The sequence below is a fragment of the Mugil cephalus genome, chromosome 22 (genome assembly GCF_022458985.1).
Source record: "Mugil cephalus isolate CIBA_MC_2020 chromosome 22, CIBA_Mcephalus_1.1, whole genome shotgun sequence".
Lineage (NCBI taxonomy): Eukaryota > Metazoa > Chordata > Actinopteri > Mugiliformes > Mugilidae > Mugil > Mugil cephalus.
The window spans coordinates 9,255,573-9,274,685 of NC_061791.1; the positions used below are offsets into that span (position 1 = coordinate 9,255,573).

The 19,113-nt window shown below is 42.5% G+C and overlaps 2 protein-coding genes and 4 non-coding genes across 15 annotated transcripts in view; all 6 read left to right on the forward strand.

Annotated features, from left to right (window-relative positions):
* Positions 1 to 10,463, forward strand: part of LOC124999776 (ELKS/Rab6-interacting/CAST family member 1-like) — a 129,000-nt gene extending 118,537 nt beyond the window's left edge. For all 10 annotated transcript variants that reach the window (XM_047574798.1, XM_047574802.1, XM_047574804.1 and 7 more), the window contains one exon: positions 8,456 to 10,463. In XM_047574798.1, coding sequence (XP_047430754.1) covers positions 8,456 to 8,593 — 138 coding nt within the window. In that variant the 3' untranslated portion in view covers positions 8,594 to 10,463. The remainder of the gene's footprint in view (positions 1 to 8,455) is intronic.
* Positions 10,464 to 11,550: 1,087 nt separating this feature from the next.
* trnal-caa lies at positions 11,551 to 11,662 on the forward strand. Its single transcript has 2 exons — positions 11,551 to 11,588; positions 11,617 to 11,662. It is a non-coding gene; the product is annotated as a tRNA-Leu (tRNA).
* A 986-nt stretch (positions 11,663 to 12,648) lies between these two features.
* Positions 12,649 to 12,759, forward strand: trnal-caa. The gene is made up of 2 exons: positions 12,649 to 12,686; positions 12,714 to 12,759. It is a non-coding gene; the product is annotated as a tRNA-Leu (tRNA).
* Positions 12,760 to 15,683: 2,924 nt separating this feature from the next.
* Positions 15,684 to 15,795, forward strand: trnal-caa. The gene is made up of 2 exons: positions 15,684 to 15,721; positions 15,750 to 15,795. It is a non-coding gene; the product is annotated as a tRNA-Leu (tRNA).
* Positions 15,796 to 16,476: 681 nt separating this feature from the next.
* Positions 16,477 to 16,590, forward strand: trnal-caa. The gene is made up of 2 exons: positions 16,477 to 16,514; positions 16,545 to 16,590. It is a non-coding gene; the product is annotated as a tRNA-Leu (tRNA).
* Positions 16,591 to 17,278: 688 nt separating this feature from the next.
* The window catches only part of wnt5b (wingless-type MMTV integration site family, member 5b), an 80,508-nt gene continuing 78,673 nt past the window's right edge, over positions 17,279 to 19,113 (forward strand). Inside the window, exon 1 of the mRNA XM_047575230.1 lies at positions 17,279 to 18,008. The gene's annotated coding sequence lies outside the window, so the exon portion shown is untranslated. The remainder of the gene's footprint in view (positions 18,009 to 19,113) is intronic.

A 19,113-nucleotide genomic window follows, 5' to 3' on the forward strand; every position in this document is an offset into this window, starting at 1 on the left:
GAGTTCAGGTTCCCTTTAATGGCCATTCTGGAGGAATTTATTTCAGGACGGCCGTAAAACCATTCTAACTTTTACAAACACCTAACAAATTTCAACGGAACAATCGGTTGGAGATGGTGCAAGTCGTACAAATGTTACGCAAGCAGAAAATCACAATAGCACATAGGGACTGTGGGTTTTTTAAGGTTGTGGGAGAACTGAGGCTTTGTAAAGCACACAAAGAAAATTATGCTTTATTTGCCTTCTCATTGTTGACTGTGGGGATCAAGTCTTTAAGGCAGGGGCCTTGAACGTTTTTCATGGAGAGATTAAGTGGGGACCCCCTACTGACTTTATGTATTATATTAAACTCGGCCTAGTGCTATTTATAATCATACATCATTATTATCATTTTGCATTCAGCATTAAGTTATCCCTTGTCCCTTTAATAATATCAACCAAAGATTTTACGATCCCCCTCAGTACCGGTCCAAGACCCAAAGACCTATATTTGATATCTCTAAGACTGTGACAAACTAAGGACAAGCTGAAGAGTTGTTACCCTAATCAGTCGTTTTTTTTCCCTGAGTGTGCCTCAAATAATAATAGTTATCTGAGATTTGATCACCAATAATCACACATATGATGTTAAAGTGCCTCTAATGTGGGGTAAGTAGCTCTGTTGGCAGCTTTTTCTGGGGTTTATACCTTCCTTGTTTGGGAGAAACCATTTTTTTTAAAAACATCCCCAAGGCTTTACTTTTGTTGCACCTGGCTTCTATTTACAGTTCCCCCTTCGTTTGAATAAGAAAGCCAAACCAAAAATTCTCTGATACAGCCTCAGCGCCGTGAATTATAGGTAAACAGCTTGCGTTTTTTTCTGATTGGTCTACCGGGAGGTTACTCCTACAGTATACACAGTCAATGCTGCAGTCTGTTTCTGATGTTTATTTCTGCAGCCATTAGCGTTGCAAGTCCTGCCTTGTATAGTTACTCCTCGAGGGCCCGTTTGAGGTTTAAGTCTTGTTTATGTGCATTACGAGATCTGGTCCCTCTGAAGGTATTCCACCAATAGCAAAAGTTGCATCCACAAGCGCCTCTGTAGCTCAACGTGAGTTAGTAGGTGCTAAAGCGAATGTTTAGAATTAAGCTAAAATATTCAAGTTCCCGGGCTTTAATAAACTATTGTGTGGAGGGTTGTACACCTATCATTCCTTAATGGTTACCTCAGGTGCTCACGAGCACATCGCAGTATAGTGAAGCGCTCCGAGATTTGTGTTTAATCCCAGGTCCCTTCCCAAATTGCTTCACTAAATATAAATGTGCTCCTTTGCTCGATTTTGGCTGATTAAATGCCCTATTAAAATAAAACTACCAACTGATGTGGAATCGCCTACAAAACACATTTCCACTGCATTTTTCTTCAGAGATGTTAGTCCTTAAAGAGTGCAGTATTTTGGTCCTCCTGGAGCAGTTTTAAGCGCAAGTGCTCAAACTCTATTCCCCCTGCAGCTTGTTAGCCTGCGTTATTAGCTGAGCTGTCTGGACTGCAACTGTACAGAGCGCACACACACACACACACTTATTCAGTCACATAGCTTTTGGGCTTGGTGCAGTTTGGCCAGCCAGCTTATAAAGCAGTCTACATATAGTGTAAGCCTGTTAGAGCCTAATGGTTTAAATAAAGACGGGGCAGAGAGACAGGGATTATAGTGGTCTATATAGGCCTATTATACTTTATCCCTTTGCTCTTACTCATAATGGTGTTTCTATAGCACCGCTGAGGGCTGCCGTTGAAGAGTCTGGAGCCTTTTTAAACCTCCTGTGATTTTATCTTTACTTCCTGCAACTTGTGCTATTGCAGAGTAACATTAGGAAGAAATGTTGCCCTCCAGACTTTTTCTGTGTCCCGACCTTCTATCGCCAAAATCTCTCCACTGTATTTGTTTAAATTAGAGTCTGTCATGAAGGTATAGAAAAAAAAAGAAAGAAAACGACCATGTCCCCTCAGTTTCTACAGTATTTTCTTACCTTGCACACTTCCTACTGGCCAGGCCAATGGCCGGTGCAATTATTGGAAAATAGAAAAAAAAAAAAAATTGAAGATAGAATATTTCATTGTGATACATTATGTCCCAAATTATAGTTAAGAGTGCAGACATTTCAAAATGAATAATTTATAATAGTTCAGTTATTAAAGTCTTAATAAAGTCGTATGTGATGTTTTAATGTGTTTTACGAGAATAAAAATGAGCCATTTTCTAAGTACCTTAATGGTATTTTAGAGTTTCTCCTTTCATGGAAAATAATGACTCACTCTGCACTTGGGGGTGCGTGCTGATTTTGCATCCAATGAAACTCTTTTTCAAACTTTTTCACGTCCCTCCCACCTCCTGCATGTCTCTCTTACCAGCAGAACTGCTGAATTCAGAAATGATCAATCAGAAATGATAGGCAAAAATAGGCATCTTCTTTGTTAATCATCACCCTTGTCTGGAAAATTAATCGGTGTTGGTTATGGCATTGGCAACAAGTCAATGGTCATGGCTATTCTGTGTTGACCATAGACTGTATAAATAAGGACAATATGTTCCCACTTCTTTGCATTGCCCAAACTGACACTGGTTGTGTCTGAAATTGCCCCCTAACCCCTGTATAGGGCCCTATATAGGGTTACTATGGGGCCACCGGGCCTACCTCCACCGGTTACATTTCTTTAAATTTTACCACCCTCACAGTCACATGGGACCACTTTACGGTGTGGTTGTTATGGCAACTGGTAGTCACCTTATGTCACATCCTGTTTATATAGCATCAAATAACTAACTAATTAAACTTATCCAAAAAACTGACACTTGAACATGCATCAACATTATATTAACTACATAAAATGATAGAAACCATCCTTGAAAAGTCCCAAGTCCCATCAACTTGGAGGAGGTGGAGCTTATGATGTTACACTGCAGCCAGACACCAGGGGGAGCTCTTCTTGCTTTGGCTTCATGCTGTCCATCTTTATACAGGCTGCGTTGTTGACCTAGTAACCAACAAAAACACAGGCATAGCCAAGGCAGAATAGTCAGGCCAGAGGAACCAGCCAATCAGAGCACTCTGGACTTTTTAGGTCGACCTCGTAAACTTTCTCTTTACCATGCAAATGTGAACAAATAACTCTCTCTCCATTGGCAGTTTTATGGTGACTCAAAAGCATAAAATAAAAAGCCCTAATTCTCTCACGATTGTGAGAATTATTCCCCAAATTGAAAAGATTTATTATAAAACATTATTCATAAAAACGTTTAAGTAAAGCTTTTATTGCATTGATATAATTCAAGTGTTTGCCCTTAAAGCCCTTTTTTACATTTACGACACAACTTTCTGTAATTGTTTTTGGCTCTCAAAGTTCCTTGTTAAATGGCTTGCCAAGCTTTTGTACGATATTAAAGCCAGTCGCTACATCAGTAATCAATGCTTTTTCTGAAAACATCGTATCCGGGCCTCAGCACTCACGGAACGTAATTTCCCTTAACAACCCTGAACTGTTTAAGATGCGATGCTTATCTGATAATAACCAAACTTCTGGCCTGAGAATCTTCTGTAAATTAAAACTGTAGTCGAGACACAGGATGTGTGTCTGCTCAGAGATGGACTAATACTCTGCAGTTAGAATTTATTTGTTCTACCTCTCCTTCATTGCCATTTGTTCCCCGCTCTCTGTTAATCTCTCTGCCTCTATCTCTCTGAGTTATGGTTTCTTTAGAAAACATTAGCATTCCTCTGCAAAGAGGTTCAAGCCCTGCACTGTGTGTCAAGGGGTCAGCGCACACACACATACACACCTTACCCTCATCCTCATTCTCAAGCTGATAACTTGTGTTGTGTGTGTGTGTACGTACATGATTGTGTGTGCTTTCTTGTGTGTGTGTGTGTGTGTCTCCAGGCCCCCAATAAGGCAGATAATGATCCATCACGATAATGGTGCTTTAATGGCTGCAGTAAAAATCATCTTCAACAAACCTTCCCTCTCCCCTTACCTCCCTCTATCTTTCAGCTTCCCACAATCCTCTCTGCCACTCAGTAAATCTGCACTCGAGCTTGCAACATGCATGCTGCGCGCTCACACACACACACACACACACACCTGTCGCCTCAGAAACCCAAACCGCTGTATCACGGGCGCACTAACAGGACACAGGGCTCACGAATGTGGCGGCGCTGCCTGGCTGCCCTCTAACATTATTTCATCCACATTTCTCTCTGACCACACACTGTGATTTCACGAGACGTGATCCATGGGGGCTTTCAGCCGCCGCATCCAAGACGTATACCTCACAACTGCAAACTGTTTATGTTTAATTTCTTCTGGCCATGAATGAGCTTTTGGATTGAACGACGTAGCGAGAGAGCACATTTATTGCTTAGCAACGAGGCAGCCCCCTTTTCTTTTTTTTTGTTTTTTTTTTTTTTTTTTCTTCAATCGTGATTACTTTGGAAGGAAACCTGAGCCTTGTTTTTCTATTTTTGGTCATCTGCCACATCAGTTATAAGAACACTTTTTTTTTTTTTGTCCCCCTCCAGGTTAATTGTGCTGATTTAAAGATGCTGCGAAGCCTTATGATATGACGCGGTTTTACCAGGTGATATTAAAAAACGGTTTTATGACTAAACAAAGAGTTCACATGAGATATTGATTGATATATGAGATAGAAATATTTAAGCTTCATTAATTCATTAAAGGCACCTCCATTAAAAAACAATGTGTGGTATAAACATACAGAATACAACATTAACACGTCTCTAAAGAAACTGAATAGGTTTGCGACTTGCAAACTTGCATTTACCTTGGCTTTAATTCTGCATTAGTATCTTCTCCTGTCAGTTCATATCACAAAATGGTTTAAAGTTATTAAATTAATGCTTTTAACATGAATATTGTCCCAGTGTCAATCGTATTTTATAGATTTGGTTTAGTCAATGGCTTTGACCCATTTAATCCTAATTTTAAAGCACCTTTTTCCAGAGTATTGTCTCTGGTACAGGTCAAGGCTGTGTGAGTCAGAGAGCAGAAGACGGCAGACACACACTAAACCACTTATCGCTCCTCAATCGACTCACAATCTTATCTTTACTGCCGTGTTTTTCTGGAGGGGGCGGGGGGGTTGCAACTGCAACGCAAAGCTCAAGTCGCCCGAGAACACAGTGAAACTGAATACGCTTCACTGTAAAACCGGGCTTACTAATTATTTCTGCATGGATGACGGGCTGGGGAGGTGAGGTGGGGGATGGGGATGGGGAGGGGGGTTGACCGGGTGGAAATGATAAAAATCAAGAAGTAGATAGCGACTGCAGATGAAACTCCAGAAGATAACTGTGATAAAAGTTGGACTACGTGCTCATCTTTCAGATCTGAATCTGCTCGTCTGTCATGTTCTTGTGGCAATCTGAAAAAAAAAAAAAATATGCAAAACAAGCAAAAAAAATGTTGGATACTCTTGTTCGTGCTTGTGCTGTTGTTGGTCCGTTAGCTTTGGCCCTGTTGCACAAAACAGATTATTAATACATAGCCATTGTTTGTTCCTCTCCTGTTTGTCCTTGTGCTGTTTTAAGCCAGGCTTTTAACCACTGCTGGAGTACTGCATTGTAGACTGTGCGTTGGTGGAACTTCAATAATCCTTCAGTTTGCACAACATTGAAACCAGTGCAGTACCATAAATGGGCCTTAAATTGGGCTAAACTAGAGGTCTTGATGATGGAGATATTAAGTAGAGACCCCTGTGTTCTATATTAAACTCGTCACAGTGCTATTTACAGATATGCAGTCTGATTACCATTTTGCATTCAGTATTAAGCTATTTAAATAATATACAGGTTCTAATATTCATTTTTTTGTTTTAAACATGCAACAGTAGGGTGGCAGCAGTAACGTCTTCGGACTCCATTTATCCCTTTATTAAAACATGTTGGTCTGATGGTAATATGTATTTAAAGAAATTAGTATTTGTTGGGTAAAATGTATATAAAAAATGTCTAATCAACCAAAGATTTTGCAGTACCTCGTGGAGCCCCTAGGGGATGCGGACCCCCCTATTAAAGACCTACGGACTAAACCATTCATTGCTATTAATGTTGTCGTCTTCTCCTTCAAATACACTCCTTTTCTCTCACGTTTCCTATCTGCTAAGCCAACGCCCTTGTTTTAGTCAACATACAGTAAATGAGCTGTACATTTCACACCAGATTACAGAACTTAAATGTAGATAAATAAAATTGATCAGTAGTCCAAACGCATTTAGAAAATGGGAAAATTCAAATGAACAACTTGAAAAGTGTTTTGCGAGCTGTTGAGATCATACACGTAAAAACATGGCGGATGTAAGTGAGTCTAATTCAAACTTAGCAAATGTGACAGTCACACAAATATTGGCAACAGCGATCATCCATTTAAATGCTTAGAGCAAAAACAAACAAAAAAACATACCTTGCTTGGTCAGATTCATGGCGTATCCACCTTTTCACACCTTCTGGAGTTGAGAACATTCATACCTTCCCTGAGTTAGGTCACTTGCAAGAGACATTAAGAACAAGTGATCGCTAAAGTATGGCTTTAGCGCTAAAAAAAAAAAAAAAAATACATCCTACAATTCCCAAAATGCAACCTAATATTGTCCTTTATTAGCTCACTCGCTGCCTGCTAAACGTCCATGTACTTCCAAATCTACACACAACTCTTATATGTCTACAATAAATAAAGAAATAGCACAATAGTCTGGTAATCAGCTCTGTTTGCATGTGATTTATGGGCTACGTTTTCATTAATCATTTACAGTGTTATTCCTTGCAGCAGTTCTACACATGAATAACGCCGCTGGAATATAAAAAAAAACTACTAGATTTGCTGGCTGAAGAGATGAGAGCGCAGGGAAGAGGTTAAGACTTAACGAGGAAACATTTGCCAATATCTGACCCGGGCCTCACACACACACCCCAACATAAATGTGGGCTTGTGTTACATGGCTGTTTGAGCGGCACTCTTATTGATACAGATGTATTGGTCATTAAGCCAGTTAGGTTTGACGTCTCAGCTCGGCCGCAGCCAAAGAAAATAGCATCGGCGCTCTCTCACAGAAATGTTCCACTCTGCATGACCAGAAAGAACTACAATGTGGTGTTTTCAGATTACACTCTGATGTGTGTGTGTGTGTGTGTGTGTGTGTGTCACTTTAAACATGCTGCTTGATCATCCGTGTGTGTGAGGGGAATTTGTCTCTCTGCCTGAGCTCTTTTTTATTTCCTTGGTTTTGCTTGTCTTTCTCAACTTTAAGGAAAAACACAGTAACTAAAAAAAGGAAAAAAAAAAAAGTTTGACGTTTTGCGAAATTTGTTTTCCTCTCGTCTGCAGCCAGTTGTCGGTTAATTTAGCATAGCGGGGTTAAACAAAGCCGCGTTACTGTTTAATTCTCACGCAAACCTTCAGATGTTTGCGAAGGAATCGGCGAGGCTTCCCGGCGTGGGTTGGAAGGTGGCGGTGCAGGCTACAATTCTCGTGGCTGCAGTAACCAGAGCGGAACAGAGGGCAAAATACAAAACAAAACCTTTAAGAGAAAGTAAAATGTAATAAAATGTAGCATGAGGAGATCATTGGAGAGGCTTCAGGACGAAATTATGCAATTTGTAATTATCCATTCATGTAACTCCATGTTTAATGTTGTCTGCCCGTTGTCTCCATGTTCAAATGATTGTAATGCGCAAAATAATGCCCATATAACAATACTGGACGCCATAGACATGGGAGAGATGGAAGCTAAAACCGCTGATCGGTCATGTGAAAGAAACTTTCACCCATTGACTCCAAAAAAATGTCAAAAACGTCTTTGCACAAATTGAAATGTTCTCATTACCATAACATTTTTCTAATGTGATGCTACATCAAAATGTGCCACAGAAACAATGCTGGCAACAACTTAAAAGCTCATCAGTTCACAAAAAATAGCATGTTTGTTGCATCTGTGCAAACACCACTTAGTACATACCACTACAAAAAGTACATATTTTGGGTAAATATGTAAATAATTATGGCCACTGAGAAAAAAAACGTAAAAAAATCAGGCACATGTTGTTTTGTTGCTGTTTACAAGCTTTAAATTTGCTACTAGAGAGAATTCTTGACTTTTAAATGGAGCCAGAGATGCCTCCCACAGCTGACAAGCTTTATGCTAAGCTAAGCTAACACGCAGCTTAGCTAGTATGCAGCTGTGGCTCATGTGTTAAGAGTTGGTTCAATCCAGAACTATCCTTGGACAAGACCCCAACTGGAGGCGAGCACCTTACTAGCTAAGCTAAGCTAAGCTAAGCTAAGCTAGCTGGATGTAGCTTCATGTTTAGTTCAGTTGTTCTTTACTTACTCTGTCGTCTTTGGCGAAATATCTAAAGTTTGTCTCTTTCTGGTTCTTTTTGTTTTTCTCGACCTTTCTCTCAGTTGGAGGCGGAGCTAGCGCTGTGTGAGAAGGAGGGGGCGGAGCTCCAGGAGTACGCCAATCAGGTCCTGCAGCAGATCGCCGACCGATGCCCCGACATTTTGGAACAAGTCGTCAACGCCTTGGAGGACAGCTCCTGACAGACTAATGCGCACACACTGACAGACACACAAATAAACTCACAAGACATTCATTCATCCACTCATTCATTCACACACGAGGTCAGAAGGCAAGCAAACATGCATCAAACCGACCCCATAATCCTCTGATAGACAAATAAATGAAGGCTTTTTTTCTTTCTGTTTTCTCTTCGTTCGTCCCAAGTTCAGACGGAAAAGGAGCTGAAAGGAAAGAAGGTTGTGTTATTATTTCCACAGTGTCTTTTAGTCGCTATCATTTCAAACATCGTTTTTCAGTTTAAAGTGTTTGTTGTCTGGCTGGTTAATCGGGAATTGTTGACTTTTTACGTGGATTTCCGTTTTAAAAAAGAAAAACTAACAAAAAAAAAAAGAAAACACTTAGCCTTCGCTTCACGTAGCCATCTTGCGTCCTGGCCATCAGCAGTCAGACTTGAGGAATATATTGTCAAACCTTTAGTGAAAGGGTGAGTTTTCAGCTCGTTTCCGATGCCAGACTTACCCGCTGTTGCCACATTGTTATTTGATTGGTTCAAACGTGTGTTTATTTCAGCTGCCTTTGGCTCTTTGCATCATTTTGCTGCTATCTTTTTAACTTTTAGTTCCCTTTTATTTTTTATTTTCACCCCGTTTTCTCCAGGTGTCTGATGAAACGTCCCCGTCTTGTAGTTCCTTCCGTCGGTAATCTCTAGGTAGTTGTGTAAATTGCGAAGGGAGAGGATTAATTAGCGGCTTTCGTCGGGGGAGGGGGGGTAACGTGGTGACACTTCAATCTTTTGCTTTCCACTATTGATGAAATGAATCTCGCAATACTCCCTTTATTAAAAAAAACTGTGTAAATGTGTTTCTTTTTCTTTAACCTCAGAAGACGTGTCCATGCTAATGAGTTCACAATCATCTTTTATGACAATCCCTTTAGCGTGAACATGAGGTCAAGTCTCAATCGTTTTCCCTCGTTCAAACATTTTTCTTTCTGTCTTTCACGGGAGGGAGGGAAATATAAAATAAATATTACATATATTTTTTTTGCTTTTCGTAATATATATATATATATATATTAAAAAAAAAACGCTAATCTCGTTCAGTTGAAAACGTTGTCATTTATTGGTTGGTATGCTGCATTAAACGTGTCGATTTGTTTTTGTTCTGGTTTGTGAATAACCACAGATCTGTTCCATGAGGAGGACGCTGTTGCACCTACACGAGGCTCTGTGTTCACCGGGGACACTTCTCTCAGAATCGGTTTCTTGTTCTCGTTGTTTACAGTGGAAGAAGTGACACTCTGCATGTTTCTCACGGCGCTGACAGCCTTAGCATGATTTAAAGGCTCACAGCGCTGAGCACCGGAGGCTCGGGGAGGCTCAGATTGTTTCAACTTAAAGCGAAATTTCCTCTTTCCAAGATTTTTTTTTCTTCTTTTTTTTTCTGTTTTCAGTCTTATATCGTAGTGAGAGCCGGAGCCTTGGCTGGCGTTGGGAAGCGTTTAGCTCCCTGCAAAGAAACACCTGGTGGACACAAAGCCTCGGATTTACACTGCACTCTTAAATCTGATCGGACACCCTTACCTGATCTTTAAAAAAAAAAAGAAAAAAGTATTTCAAGCATCTAAACGGTGTTTTAAAATAACTCAAATCCACATGGGTGTAGACGAGGAGTTTCCTTTCAAACATTACGCTTCAAAAGGAGGGCGGGCGGTTCGTTTTGGAATGAAACTCCGTCAGATATGAGCTTGTGTTGTAAATTCAGTAATTTCTTGTCTGTTTTTTACTGATAATGTTTGTCACTGGGAACGATGACGGCCGGGACTCCCTTTGAATTTATGTGGACTGTAAATCGGAATGAGAGAATGGAATAAAATATGGATTTATCTTTATGTGGTTTGGGATTGTTTTACTTGCTACTCCTCGTTATTGCAGCCGGTGCAAATGAAACCACAGTAGACCAGAAGGATCCAAGGTCCTGCACACACCAGTATGCAACAAACACCATTAATAAAAATACACAAAAAAAACAGGTATATTCTTTCATATTTGTACAAAACTACAATTGCACTCGAAGCGATGTTTTTAAAAGGAGAACCTTTGGGACTTGGGGCCAATCTGATGGAGCAACATGTGATAGTTTCGTCTGTCTTCATTAGTTTTTAATCATTTACTAATTAAAATCTCATTTCTCATCGATTTAGTTTGGCCTGTTGTGAAAGTAATCACCCAAAGTCAAACAGGACCTGAGCCGCGTTCTTCCTTTAATCGTCCCGCTGGTTTTGTGAGTTTCGTCTTTTTACTCAGTGACTAGTGGCCAGCGATAAAGAGAGAGAGCTCGGGACATGTTTCCTTTTGTTTTCTTTCCCTGCCTTTCCCCCCTTTACTTTCTGACCTTTCCCTCTTTCCCACTGTCCTCCACACGCAGACTAAACTGTGCCTCTTATCTTCTTCAGTGTAGTATATTTTCCTATCCGCCTACAAAAAAAAAATGACATTATTCCATAGCCCAGTTCTTTCTATCTAAACCGGTATCTGTCAGAAAAGGCCCCATCCTGTACTAACCTTTAACCGCACAGACGACCACGCGCTCCAGCGGCTTCCATTCCCCCCTGTTTTAAAATGTCCCAGTGAGAGCCTGGACTTGTTACGTTAGATTAATGCTTGGATCACTGCGGACGAGGGAAGAAAATCTCCTTTCTACTTCCTGCTTCGCTTTTAACAACAGCGACCGAAACTTTTACTGAAGTTTGTGTCTCTGGACCTCCTCGGTGAAGCTTTTCCCCGACGTGTTCCATCATTAATGGTCCAAAACAATCAATTTGAAGATTGCTGGATGGAGAAACAGCCAGAAATACTGCAGTGGAAACACACTACAACCAAGAGGACCAATCATAGCTCGTAGATGCTGTACCTGGTGCATCACTTTCACACGGACGCCTGAACCACCTTTGTCTTTTAAAAGCAAGCTTCTCAAGTGTCAGGATGGCCGAGCGGTCTAAGGCGCCAGACTCAAGGATTGACTCCTTCCTGAGTTAAAGGGACTTCTGGTCTCCAGATGGAGGCGTGGGTTCAAATCCCACTCCTGACATACATTTTAATTAGAATCCTTGTTTTCTCCTCGTCTTCTTCCATTAAGTCCAACATCTTCCTCCATGATCGTGCTAGCCTTTATAGCACTGCTCAATTGGCTGACATTAACTTTCTGTTACTGCAGCATGGTGAGTCAGCTTCACAGGTCGACTCTATTGGATTGATTATTAATTAGTGAAGTATTGATACCTTCAAACAGAACCTGTAAAGTTGCGATTAGGACATGGTAAGATGTTAACTAGGACCTTATACCATACCATTATACTGAAATATCAATACATCCGATATCAGGTCTTTATGCTCTATAATCGATTCTCGAATCAAAATATCTTTTGATACTTCAGTCATTCGAGGTAATGTAGGAACACAGTGGAAAGTAACTGAACTATTGGTTTAAACCACAGACTACAGGGCATTTATGATGAGGACAGAGGAGTAGAGCACAGTGTCAGAATTAAGATCATTTTACAGTAGTTCTTATAGTAGTTAATAGTTTATATTATTATGTCTTATTATTTTACTTATTTCTTTGTGTTTGAAACAGCATTTTCACATATTTTGTATGATTGCGTTTGTTTTTTCTGTTGTTGTATTAGCTCCGCTATATAGTAAAAGACGCCACTCCCTCGAATATACTTCTGAGTTTAATAAATAAATAAATTACACTGATGTCTTGTATTCTTTATAAAGCTATGATTTGAAATACACTACTTTTTTTTAGGTTTACCAGACACGTGAGGGTGTATTTACGCAGAGTATCGGATCAGTTTCGCCGATACCAGCCTGGATTTTTACTCAGTATCAGATCTGTGGTATCGAGCATCACTTGTGAGCGGAGCCGTTCACACTGTGTCAGGAACAACAGAGGAACGAAGGATCCATATTATCTGTATGCTGGAAATTATTTCCCTAAACCAATCACATCGTTGAGCCATTTACTTTCATATTTTTTGAAAATCCTACCACCTCCTATAGTTTCCTGTGGTCAGGATGGCCGAGTGGTCTAAGGCGCCAGACTCAAGGATTGTCTCCTTCCTAAGCTCTGGGACTTCTGGTCTCCCAGTGGAGGCGTGGGTTCAAATCCCACTCCTGACAGAACATTTTGTGTTGACACTGACAGAAAAAAACTCTTTTCCTTCCTTGGTAGGTGTAGTTTTCTACACATCCACAGAGCAAACTAACTTCCACGTCCTTGACGCATAAATTCTCCATTATGGTGCGATCTGCGTGTAAGCAGTATTTGGACTCCTTCAACCAGAAAACCTGGTTCAACAGACCCTCTCAGCTTACCTGACCTTGACCCCCCCCCCACCCTCACATGACTTTTAACTTGTGAAGAATCTCCACGTCAGGGATCGAAACGTTGCCACGCTTTGTTTTGTTTTTTTTGTTTTTTTTTACATTCGTTCTGTCATTTTACACAGAACTCAGAGAACAGACTCCTGACAGTGTGTAAACGTGGCGGACAGAATGTGTCGGTGTTTACCTTCACATATGGCCGCGCTTCGTACGTGCATCTGTTCATGTGTCAGTACCTGGGTTTCACGTCGACGACGGGCTCTGCTTTCGCCATCTACTGTCCTAATAAAAGGCAGTGGAGGGAGACAGAAGGGATGGACGGACCGTGGAGGAGAAGGAGGAGGAGGAAGAGATACGCCTGCATGACTCCCTGATTTATGTGACGGAGAAAGGGAGAGAGAGGGAGAGGTGGATAGTCTAGACACAGCCCACTGAGCACTGTGCATCATCTCATCATGTCATCTCTGCCGAGAGTCTCAGATAGCAGAAAGTATTTTAACTTTGTGCGCATAAAGTTACATGTTTAAACATCAGAAACGCACCATGTAAGGGAACAACTGAGGGTTTTTTTTTTTTTTATCCTGTTAGGAGAAAGTCATTCTAAAACCTGAATCTGTACTTCACCTGTATCCTTGAAGAAACGAGTAAGAGCTGCAGGCAAGACATAAAAGGTCAAAGTCCAAAGTTGTTTTGCAGTTCAAATTTACATATTAACCCCCTACTTAATTTAAGACCTAAACATCTGATTGATGGACAAAATTCAAAGCTGCTATACTGCTATTACGGTACCTCAAACCACTGTGAGTTACTGTATTTCCGCGTGCTTTATCGGATCGCCGGCAATCCCACGTGGGGAAATGACTCTCGATACCAGAAGGTGGCAGCAGTTTGTGTTCGATTATGACGTACCTCATCATAAATGCCTCGTATTTTTTGTTGTGGTTTAAACCTGAGCTGTTCCACAAGGTTTGTTGTGTTGGCACAACTCAGCAGTATAGCTACTTTCCACCGTGTTCCTACATTACCTCAAGTATCAATGTTTTGATTTCGCGGATCGATTTTAGAGCATAAATACCTGGTATCGATATTCCAGTATCGATCACCAGCTACAAACCGTCCTACAGGGCTGGCCTCTCTTGAATCGCGCTCATCATTTGATCAGTTTATTTATTATAACCAAACTTCCATGTCTCTTCTCGCGCTAGGTCCCGCGCAAAAGCTGCCAACAGAAGTCGGACTAGTGTTAGGTCAAGCAGCAAAAAACAAGGGCCACAAACGCTCATCGACGGCCTCAGCTTGATTAGAAAACAGAATAAAAGCAGGAAAAATGTACAATACTGGCCCTGACAGCCACACGCCACACAGGGTTCACATGTATGTGTAATAATCTGAGTGTAGGGGTGTGTGATAGAGTATATGGAGTATGGCAGAAGTCGTGTTTGAATTAAAAAAAAAATGTTTTCCACCATTTTTCCTCGTCTCTTTCACAAGTAACACACTGTTCTTTGAAGATAGACGCGAGGATAAGATCCCGCTGATACTCGCGGCGCAAGAGACACAGATGTCCTTGAGATAACACCTGAACACGTGTAAGTGCAACCACACGTAGCGCCCGTCTCTAACGCGTCTAATGGATTCACACGGAGGAGTCTGAGCAAAGGAAGAACCAGGAGGAGGAATTAAAAAAAAAAAAAACATCTGAGTGACTGCAGAGGAAGTGGGGAGGGCTTATGTTGGCTTTGGGACGGTGTGGTTTCACTCATCGCACATCACATCACACATGACTGAAAAGGAAAAGAAGGAGAGGGTGATGGAGAGAAAGAGAAAACAGAGAGAGGAGAGCGGAGACCAAAACAAACAGCGGCTCGACTTAAAGCACACATTCGGCCGCGTTGCGTGTTTTCATGCTAAATAATTAACGGTCTCAGCTGTGGTGCGGAGGCATGAACTCGCAGATTTCATTTGCGTTATTGTCTCTAACAAATGGCTCGTAAAGTAAATAAATTACTGAAAGCGCAAGTGGGGCGGACGCGGCGAGGAGGGGAAGGGAGGAGTGGATGGAGGGAGCTGGCAAGATGGGAGGCGACAGAAGGAGGCAGTGAGCGGTAGGAAAAAACTTCTGAGAGGAAATAAAAACAATGTGAGAGGAGTGGAGCGCCTAAAATAAGCTGTTAGCCACTGACAGTCCAAACATCCTCCAGCGCTGATGACACGTTCCTCTGTTCCCGCCCGGTCCGTCCGTTCCTGTCACTTTTATTTGATTATAAAGTGATGAAATCCAGGTTAACGGTGCGCTGCATCCAGTGCCAGCGGAGAGAGTCCAACGTGGCAGAGGATCGTTGGACGGGTTCAGGTTGGCTCCTCTCACCTTTAAACCCCCGGCTGTCGGGCTGGCTGAGTCTCAAAGGTGCCAGACTCAACCTGAGCAAGGTTCAAACAGTGCGGGAGATTTCACCGCCGCAAGCTCATCCCTGCGTTCTGTTTGAATATCTTGCCAACGGCTGAGCTGATTATATCACTCGCTATAATAACTGTGCAACACCGAGTGAAGGGCAAAGGTGGGTTTTAGTAAATGACGAGACGGTCGGCCCCGACCTGGACCCAGTCCACAAGTTACTGTTAAGTTTGAGGAGGGGACCGTTACGAATAAAGAGCGCGTATAGCCACAGTTTCCTTTCTTTTGTCAAGTTCAGACTGAGCTCGGGGCGCTGCAGCAGGTTGTCAGGATGGCCGAGCGGTCTAAGGCGCCAGACTCAAGGATCGACTCCTTCCTGAGTGAAAGGGACTTCTGGTCTCCAGATGGAGGCGTGGGTTCAAATCCCACTCCTGACATAACTTTTTATCTGCAGGTGTGGTGGAAAAATAAAGTCGAGCACGCCTCATGTCCTCTCCCTCTGTTTATCAAACAAGTTTCTCCACAAACATAGAGCGGGTCATAGAGCGTAGGTCTTCAACGGGGAATCTGTGACCCCTAGGGGTCAGTGGAGGTACTGCAGGGGATTTGCAAAATCTTTGGTTGATTGGACTTTTTTTTTTTTTTGGACGTGTGTATTGTCTGAATAGCTTAATATTGAATACAAAATGATAACACTGTATGTTTATAAATAGCACTAGGCCGAGTTTAATATAGAACACATATAGTAGGTAGGGGGTCCCTACTTAATCTCTCCTTCAGTTTGGGGGTCCTTGGTCTAAAAAATGTTGAGGACATTTTAATTAGGTCACTACAGTCCGAGTGAACTTCGTGGCCATCGCCATCACTTCATGTCAAATTCTTGCTACTTCCCTTCGTCTTCTTACGCTATTTCCTGCGTTCCATCCTCTCTTTTTCGTTGGCTGTTGCTAGCAACACTGTTGGCAGCCGAATCGCTAGTCAGTTCACACTAACTAAAGTGGTGCAGACTTTGCCCAGCTGGGAATTGTGGGTAATGCAGGTTTTACGTTATCAGCTTTTCATTGTGTTTACACTTTTATAGTTTTTGAAAATCCAACCACCTGCTGGTGTTTCCAGTGGTCAGGATGGCCGAGCGGTCTAAGGCGCCAGACTCAAGGATTGACTCCTTCCTGCGGGAAAACGGGACTTCTGGTCTCCACATGGAGGCGTGGGTTCAAATCCCACTCCTGACACAATGTTTTATCGGTAGGGTTGGTTAAAATTTTTTTTTTTTTTTGCACACCTCATAGTCCCCTCTGCAACTCTCATGCAAACTCTCGCGAGATTCAATTTCTTACCAATTGTTGCCACCCGCATGTTCTCGCTGTTCGCCATCGCTCGCTCCTGCCAAATTCTCGCCACTTCCCTTCGTCTTCTTACGCTGTTTCCTGCGTCCCACCCTCTCTTTTTTCATTGGCTGTTTCCGGCAACACTGTTACTAATCAGTTCACGCTACTCGATCACACCTAGATCACTCACCGTGACCTCACAGAGAGACTGGTGCACATTTTACCAAACTGGGAATTTTTGGCTACAAGCTGGCAAAACATTGTCCAGTGTCAACTGAAGAGTTTCAAATACACAATTTACACATTTTAACGCGTCACTGTGTTATCTGCACTCTTCTGTGAATCTGTGAAGTCCTAGCGTGATTTATGTGGTCAGGATGTCCGAGTGGTCTTAGGCGCCAGACTCTAGGTTTATCTCTTTCGTAAACTCCGAGTCTTCTGGTCTCCCGGTGGAGGCGTGGGTTCAAACCCCACTCCCGGCAGAGCTTTTTTTTTTTTTTTTTTTCCTCAATCCACCCTCCCGCCTTGATCCCAACTCTGTATCACAGAAGAGAGACACACCTTCCTTTCCTCCTGTGGATAGTTTCCACGCCAGAGCAGAGGACAGTCGTGGAGCAGGGACAGCGCTCTGTGCTCTTTTGTTTCGCTCCACTCCCCCCTCCTTGCTCCGTCTCAAACTTCTCGCTCTGTTTCTCTGCGCGTAAAAAAACTTTGGAGAGCACCCTCTCCACACCTCCTCCTCCTCCTCATTTACCCTGCGTGCGTAATTAGTTGGAGAGCGTTCGGAAACTTGTGATGGCCCCGAAGAAATCACACTTTATTTCTGACACCTGTTGCTGAGTACACAGCGCACACAGCTGTGCACAACGAGAGCCGAGCGCTGCTCACTTTTTTTTTTTTTTTTGGTTTGGTTTGTTTTTTAAACCTTTCTGCAAGACAAGCCGGGACTTCTGAGTACTGACAGGTCGCCGGAGGCTGCGTGATACCTCTGCATCGACCTCTTTTGTGACTCAAACGAGGACTTTCGTGAGACACCGAGGAGTGAGAGGAAGGAGGGCTAGTTTTTTTTTTCTTTTTTTTTTTCTTCATGTGCCCAAAAAGTGACAGTGTTTGTGTCTGTGTCGTGCGGTGAGCGCTCTGCGGCAGGCTGATGTGGGATCTGCCTGAAGGCTTTTCTTCTTCCACAGAGAAAAGTACACCGATCTGTGTGCAGTTTCGCAGCCGGACGGAGAGTAACACTTTTCGGTTTTTGAGCGCTTCGCATGGTGGGAGGAGAAAGTTTTCTTGGAGAGCTGAGACTTTATTCGAGCACATCAGGCCAGGTAAGAACTACGTTTGATTCAGTTTTTTTTTCTTTCTTTTTTTTTTTTTAAGTGGAAGGTTTTAAATGGATAACACGAGTTACAAGGCGGTCATTACATCTCAAATACACTTTTAAGATCGTGCGTTAAAGGATGCACAGAATGTGAGATGATGTGTTTACTGTCTTTAAATCTTTTTTTTTCTTTAACTTTTTGTAATGTTTTTTTGTGTGTGTGTTTGTGTGAGTCATTTGTTAATTGTCTGCCCTTAAAGTTTTGCACTTTGGTTGACTTCAACTGATGGATGAGTTACTTTGCGCGCCCTGGACGGGACACAGACATCTGAAGTTGATCTTAAACGGTTTTGGACTTTGTTCCATTTGAACTTGTTGACGTTTCGTCCCCACAATGTTTCCGTTGTCACAGTCTGCTTACAGAATGAGCTTATTTCATGACATTGGCTCCCATATGACAGTGGTGAAATGCAATGTGTGTGTGCGTGTGTGTGTGTGCCAACCCCATCGGCCTAAATGAAGGCAGCTCTCTCGCTTTGCGGTGAAGACCAGGAACTATTTTGGTCGAAAAGTTGCACAAATGTTTCTCTCAGGAAAGAGAAGCTGCTCTGCCTTCATCTGGCCCGGAGGCTGGATGGAAGCGGAGTGTGACTGTAGCTCTGAGGGGAAACTCTGGGCCGGGTTCACTTTAATTCTGACAGGTATTATAAACACGAATCTGTCTCGGTGACGGTGGAGGAGGATGTCCAGGTTTGTGGCGTGTTAGCCAGAGGTGCAGCCTATCGGTGTATCCGGAGAGGTTCTACACGAAGGTCAGAAGCTGTGAAGGAGTGTCTAGGTTCTCTAGGAAGACGTCTGGCCTCGTACATGTGTAATGTCAGCGCCTGCGGTCGACTATTGTCGCTGCGTCTGAGTTTCTGTTCGTCTTCTTGGCAATGAGGCGTCCACTGACCTGTGGACTTGGGTTTTACGGTGACCTCTGACCTCGGCGCGACTCGCCGAGACCTACTCGCAAACTGCTTAAGCGCGGGGAGAGTCTTAGCGAGGCCTCTCGTTAACGTTTGGTGGTTTTTTACCATCGCTCTAATCCTCACACGTTCAGCACACATGTG